The 7,530-nt window shown below is 33.3% G+C and overlaps 1 protein-coding gene across 1 annotated transcript in view; it reads right to left on the bottom strand.

Annotated features, from left to right (window-relative positions):
* LOC111086998 (leucine-rich repeat-containing protein 15-like) overlaps positions 1–2,543 on the bottom strand; it is a 10,487-nt gene extending 7,944 nt beyond the window's left edge. The window contains exons 1-2 of the mRNA XM_022392040.1: positions 2,437–2,543; positions 1,184–1,926 (exon numbers count right to left, since the gene is read on the bottom strand). Of these exons, the coding sequence (XP_022247748.1) occupies positions 1,184–1,896 (713 nt within the window). The 5' untranslated portion in view covers positions 1,897–1,926; positions 2,437–2,543. The remainder of the gene's footprint in view (positions 1–1,183; positions 1,927–2,436) is intronic.
* Positions 2,544–7,530: the final 4,987 nt, after the last annotated feature.

Here is a 7,530-nt window from a genome sequence, read left to right as displayed (position 1 = left end):
GATTCTCATCGGACATTAGTACTTTTACGAAGACATATTAATTCATCGTGTAAAACCTAGCGTGTGTGGCCAAGGACAAGGCTAACTAGGTTCTCAACGGATCGTATCTACATCAACTCGTAATTAATTCGCTCATCATGAACCCTCGATAAGATATCAAGTAGGTTCCAGACTAGAAAGAAAACATTATATTGTTTGTGAAACTTCTGTTTATAAATCATTGTTTCTAATAGCTATTTTTAATAATTATTGTTGTAAATTGTACTGTTGTATGTACATTAAAACGTAGTTATGTTAAAAACGGTGTGTATCAGTCTTGTTGGCAAATATCGTAAACTGACTAATATGTCGGCATTTATTTAAATACTAAATCCAATGTACAATTTAACTACTAAAATTAAATTATTTAACTCGGCTTTGGACTATTCGAAATTCTAATACGTAACATGTATTTCATATAATTTTTGTACGATAATTTTGTGATATTAGTTTTCAAACTATTTTAGGTTTAGCATATGTTGTATTAGTGACCTAAGAATACAACTTGATTTTGTTATTCAGCGTTTTGTAAGCACACTTAATGGCATTTCTAAATAAAATCGTGTAAGTGTGAGAGAAAAGAATTAATTCATAGAATTTATGCATAGAGACAAATACATTAATAGCATAATTATCATACTACGATATATTTTATACCTTAAAGCTATAGGCGTAAGTCTACTGAAGGGACTGAACAATTTAAAATATGTTTCCATGCCCCTCTCCATTCTCTATTACCTAAAGCTTACTTGTGTAATAATAACTGTCAACGACTTCTGAAAAATACATAAAACTACAAAGGATCATTTCAACATATTTTCCATTAACGCCTCAAATCAACAACACAGCAGTTAAACTTGCGCCTGTCCAGGTTTCAAACACATAAATAATTTAACCCTTATGGTTATTTTCACAACATAACGTTTTGTTCTGATTCTGAAAACTATGAAATTTTGTGGAAGACTCGTCTTGAAATATGATTAAAACATTCAACAAATATATCAAGAATGTATAAAAAGTATTGATAACAAAAATATTCTTAAAAATAAAGTATACGGAAGTATATTTGTACACTATTAGGTTAGCTCTCGAAGAACAGTTAGTCATATAGAAGATCATTTATTCAAATATTTTAATTGCTTACCTGAAATTTATCTCTCTTAACAGCGAATCCTTCTGAGGGAACATTTTTCTAGAAATACTCATAATTTGATTGTTACTGATGTCAAAATACATCAGTTTTTTAAATTTAGCAAATGCCTCTTCATCAATGTATTTTATATAGTTTTTAGAAAGTGTTAGTTTCGAGAGGGAATTCGAATTAATCTTTTTGAACGTTTCTGGAACTAAAGTCATGTCTGATTCGGTTACTGTAAGCAACGTCAGACTATCTAGGGCACTGAAAGCTTCCCAAGACCAAAGTTGCATGTATTTACTTCTGATGACTTTCAGCTCCCGGAAAGTGTCTTTCAGTTCGGAAAACATAAATTCACTGTCCGCACTTTCTAAACCTTGCACATAAGATTCCTGGATCGTCAGCTTAGTAAAACAGCATTGTAGAGCTAATTTTGGTAGAAAGGGTAGTTTTGCTCCAATTAGAACAAGTTTATTCATACTGTGTTCTTTATTCGCCAGTTCTGGAAAATATTTGTTTATGTCATCTAGTCGAGTGAAGTTAGTGCATTCAAGGGCTACAAAAGCAATATTATCTTTACAAACACACTTTTCTGGTAGAAATTTTTCATTTAAACATCTGGAGTTAAAATGTGGCGTATTCTGGAGAACGAATGTGAAAACACGTGTCTCTTGAAAGAAAGTCAGAATATTCAGAAACAGGAGACCAAACCAAAGATGCATTTTTTCGGAATGTTTTTCCAGGATAAGTACCTAAGAATATACAGACAACTTTAAACACTATTTTATAATAGAACAAAGAACGCACAAGAAATACGACTGCAAATATTTGAACAATAGTTATGCTTTTCAAACGTTTTTACGCTGCATAAAAAATCTTTTTGTGAAGAATCACAGTAATATTTATTATATAAGTTTTACAACTTACACTTATAAAGTTCCTGTTTTAGTTTTAATGTAGATCTGTTGTTAACACACAAGATTAATTTTATCATTTTGTCATAACTTATGGTAACTTGTTATGTAATAATCCAAAACTGTTAAAAATTGAAAAGACTGCCTGAATTGATACTTGGTTTAATAAATATTAAGCAGTCACTTTAATTACTAGTCGCATTTTCCTCGATTCCCTGAAATACAAACAAAAACAATTCATGCTGATAAAACATTGTTTTACATAATATTTTCTATAATTAAGGAAACTTCTACAGACCAAATATCGTTTATATCTCACCCCTACACACTTTCGTTTTTAATACTTACTTGACAAAAACACAGAGAAAATGTAAAATTAGAAACGTTATAACTAAGAATATGAATGATGCGTAGTACGTAGTCTATATCTGTAGCGTCACTGTGTTCTTGATATATATGTGTTTAATTTTTACGACCTTCGCTTATTATCCGATATGTATCTCTTTCCACACCTGTGGTTTTTTCCTGAGACATCATCACCTGCACAAAGAATGACAGAAAACAAAAAACTTACTTTGAGAAAAAACTAAATAATAAAACTAGGTGGCGCATCCTTACTTCTATTCCTGTTTCTTAATTTCCAACAAGCATGTAAAGTATAGGTAAAGTAACTGAACCGAATAATTAACGTTCTGATTAATACATTCATAGGTTCTGCTTTTGAAATAGTTTCAGATTTATGACCAAAATGTGATTTTACACAGCACAATTTTTTCATTGTTATTTTGTTTGTTCTCTTTTGTCTGTATTTGGGTATTGTAACCCTTCAGGGTCAAGTACGTTTGACCTCTTCCTCCCCCCTGGTAGATGGTGGCTGGTTTCTGGATAACATCATTTTAATTACTACATGAGTGTCAGATTATTCCCGCACTAACTCTGACCCCTTTCATGGCAATGTCCATGTAGGTAATTTCAGTAATATTCATGCGATAAACACACTTTCTCTTAATTCGTTATTGCGAAAGTTCTGCACATCACGAACAGTACAACATGTATTCATCACATTTTCATTAATTTTAAATCCCCTCGAAAGCATTACCCATATATACCCGTTTAATGCTGTCGTAGCAGCTTAAAACCAATGTTCGTTTTTAAGTCTAGTGTTTGGTGGCTTTAATAAATGTTTATCTTTAATGTATATATTAATTGGGGAAAGGTACTTAGGGCTATCTTCATCATGTATGCAGTAACGATCTAGCTCACATAATAAGTCATTTTTGTGCCAATTTTTCTCAAAATATTTTAGGAATCCATAGGTTAGCGTTTGATGAATTTTGATGAAGTGGATCTCGGTACTTTGTATGCTGTAGTTAGTAATGAATTCTGTGTTGTTTGTAATTTACTTATATGTTTTGGTGCTACGTTTATCCACACCGGACATGCATATTCAATTACAAGACGTATCTGTGTTTTATATATTCTGATTATGATGTCGGCTGATATTCCTTTGTTTATGCCCGTTAGACTCCTAGCATAATTTGTACGTTGCCAAACTTTTGTTTTAATACTATCTATGTGTTTATAGCCCACGTTAATTTAGAATTGTAAGCTAAACCTAGAAACTTAGCTGATGTTGTGGTTCTGGAGAAGTGTTCCATTCCCATATAGCTTGGGTGGATCTTCTTTGAGTTTTATGAAGACTACCAATTGATTTTGGGGGACATTTATTTTAATGCGGTATTTTTGGCAATATTCCACAATTTTGTTTAATTGCGTTTGTAAATTTGTTGCTGCTATTGATGGTGTGGGCGCACTTTTCCAGACTGTAGCAGCAACCTGTGATGAGTATCCTTGATTTGGAACCTTTAGGGGGCTTGTTGTTAACATACATAATGAATAGGATAGGGCTAACCACACCTCCTTGAGGGACACCTGCCTCAGGAGTAAATGACTCCGAGAAGACTCCCTCTACATTAACTTTACATTTTCTGTTTTCCAAAAAGTTTGACAATCAGCGAATAATACCGTGCGATAGTTTCATTTCTGACATGCGGAACCTTCGACCATTGGGTCTTACAGTATCGAATGCTTTCTCAATATCAAGAAAGCATGCAACATTCATTCTTTCTTATTAAAACTATCTATGATAACTTCAGTTAATCTTACTAAATAGTTTGTCGTTTCTCTGAATTTTCTTAATTCATTTTGAATTCAAGGTAATTTTAATGTGGTCTCCAAGAATGTGGAGAGTCCGTTACTGATTTGACATATCAAACTAAAATTGTGATTTTCAAACTAAACAGCGTTTCATGCGTTCGAAGTTAATCGGCTAATCAGAAACCCCAATATTGTTTAAGTACAGCCGTTAATAATTTTGATCCACTGACCAGAGGGGGAGAGACTGCAAACAGCATTCGCCACCAGAAAGGTTGTCTGGCTTCTTAGACAGAAGAACCGGATGGACTATCGCTTTTACAAATTGTACACAGCTGAATGGCTAAGTGTATTGAACGTCATCACATCTCTAGCCTTCGAACGTTCGTTTCGCAGTCAAACATGTCATCCACTATAAGCAACACCTGGCCTTGATATGTCAAACAAAATTTTTATGTTTGGAATATGTTTGCAATGTTAAACCAACCAAATTTTTAGAACTCTCAACAACTTAGGTATAGACCGTTTACCATAAATTATTAACTCAGGTCTTAATGTCTTACTTTATATGCTGACGGTTAAGTATACTTTATTAGAAATAAGTTATAGGTTACGTGCTATCCTTTGAACTACTTCCTCCATTGTCACTCATATTCAATCTAATGGTCTTGGTTGTGTACTATTGTCCAACAGTTTCTTCTCCTACAAGCGCCTGTAAAGGAAAGAGAGATCAGTCTTAGACCACATATCTTGAAACATTTTCCACAGTTTATCCACTATACCTGCACATTGGCTTCAACATTCATTTTGACCATTTTTAATGCTAGGGATAGCTAGAATGTCTTCAAGTTAAAGGAAAGGAGAGTAGTGGTATTTGAAATGTGTCAAATGTTTTTGCTTCTTTTAGTATGGAAAAGCGAAAATCTACTTCTCAAAATTTCCAAATGTTTCAGACTTTAGTGCGCTGGCGCAAATATTTACAAGTATCATACAGATAACAACCTTGAATAAGATGACTTTTTTTTTCGCCAGTAACGCAGTGTCATTGGTCATTCCCTTTGGTATTTCTAGGTTTTTTCATGTGTTGTTGGAGAATTGATCTAATGGAGTTTCTGTCGTTATCAGTTATGTAAATATATAGAAGTACCAAAGACTGTCTTCCATTTTCCTTAATTGGAGTCGTCGCATCGACGTGCATAGAAAACAGTACATTCTTGAAGGATTAGTTAGTTCTCTTAATATGGTTGATTCAGATCAGAGTGTGACTGAATTTCATTCTGCACATTCGTTTTTGATTGGATTGATTCAGATCGGAGTGCAATTGAATTTCGTTCTGCACATTCGTTTTTAATTGGATTGATTTCAGATCGGAGTGTAATTGAACTTCGTTCTGCACACTCGTGTTTGATTGGATTGATTCAGATCAGAGTGTGATTGTATTTCGTTCTGTACGCTAGTTCACTGAATAAGTGTCCTATTTTTACGTCTTCTTTCGACTTTCAAAGAAAAGTCTTGTATTTTAACCCTTTTTTCGATTTCTTTCGATCATTTAGATCCACTACGCAAACTTTTCTTGCCAAAACTCTAGTTGTTGCAACTTATGTAACTACTTGTCTTATACCAGATCACAATAACACTATCTGCAGAAATTTCATATCATTTTCAGTCACATATTGCTTGTAGTTCCATGAGTAGATGGTGTTTAAAATCTGTAACTATACGAAGTCACAACAACCAAATGAACAGGCGAGTTAAATGCATTTTTTAGAAGATGTTATGATACCAGAGGTGTAGGAGACTAATTAAAAGTGGGTTGGGCAAGGTTTATTTGACCGAGAGAAGCGGGGGATTGTGCGCCATAGGCCAGAGTTCAAGGCTCGTCTTAGGGCCTTGGAAGCTCTTAGATTCTGTATTAAATCTTATACATTCTCCTACTTTTCCCGAGAGTAATTCTCCTATTTTTGATGCATTTTTACTAGCTCAACTGGAAAAGTGGGGGAGGGGCTAGGACCCCCCGCTCCCTACGTCACTGGAAAAAAACCATCCACGTGGCCAGAGAAATGAATACAACAAGGATCCTAAATATTGGTGCATCAAGATTTTTTTTTCCATTTACATGAACACACCAAAAGGTCACAGCAGCAACACTAAACGTGATGCTTATATAACACATAATATATTTCTCGACTGATGTGAATTAAATTCAAAATCTGTGACCTTAACTAAAATACAACCACTAGCTGGTATATGCTACATGTATTTTACATACATTTAATGCAACATCTGGCTAACATGATTAATTAAAATTAAACCTGCCTAGAAGGTTTATACTGTTTAGTATTCTTCTCACTGTCCCTCACAGTCGTGACTGGAGCAAGAGATTAATCATGAAACCAGAAAAATCACGAACTGATGACGTTAATTTTCTTAAGCGAAAAATTGGATAAATTAAGTGTTTCATGTTGAAAAATGATTTCTACTTTTGATCTTCAATTAAGATCCATAGTCTAACAAATATAACTTCGAACTGTCGTCTAAAGCTGGCGTATAAAGGTAAAAAGAAAATTCGGAGCATTATCACTATTGAGGAACAAGATAGAACATTAAGGTCACCAAACTACACTCGCACAGAACAAATGTTATAACTATTCCATGTGAATCCACTGAGAATTCTCCCCCTGTAATTTCATATCTTTTTTTTAAAAAAATCACTGTATTGTGTGTGACTCTCTGCTTCGTTTGTGCTTTTCATTCATACCCCTGAAACTTCACGAAAGATTTTCCAGAATTTGCGAAACACTACACGAAACAATTATAGTGCCATAATTGATATAATATGAACGAAACATTTGGACATGTCTTTAAGTTATGCAATAGTTGTGATTTTTACTTTTGTAGTTCAAACCTTCTATTTTACTATCAAGGTTTGTTTCGAATGGAAATTTTAGGTTTTCAGGAGAAAACTACCATACTTTCTCCTATAATAAACGGGAACCCTAGGCACTCACCCTTTTTGCGAAGTTATACTTCTAAAGTGTTAAGGCTATTGTGAGATTAAATATACCTCTGAAGTGATAAGATTAATTATACTTATGCTATATTGATACTGTTGTAAAGTTAATTATACTTCTGAAATAATAAAATTGTTATAAAACTAATCATACTTTTGAAATAATAAAATTGTTATAAGATTAATTATACTTCTGAAATGTTAATAATGTTGTAAGATTAATTATACTTCTGAAATGTTAATAATGTTATACGATTATTTATACTTCTGAAGTGTTA

This window comes from Limulus polyphemus, unplaced genomic scaffold (genome assembly GCF_000517525.1).
Source record: "Limulus polyphemus unplaced genomic scaffold, Limulus_polyphemus-2.1.2 Scaffold1625, whole genome shotgun sequence".
NCBI classification, from domain to species: Eukaryota; Metazoa; Arthropoda; class Merostomata; order Xiphosura; family Limulidae; genus Limulus; species Limulus polyphemus.
This window is presented reverse-complemented; position numbering and strand designations above follow the sequence as displayed.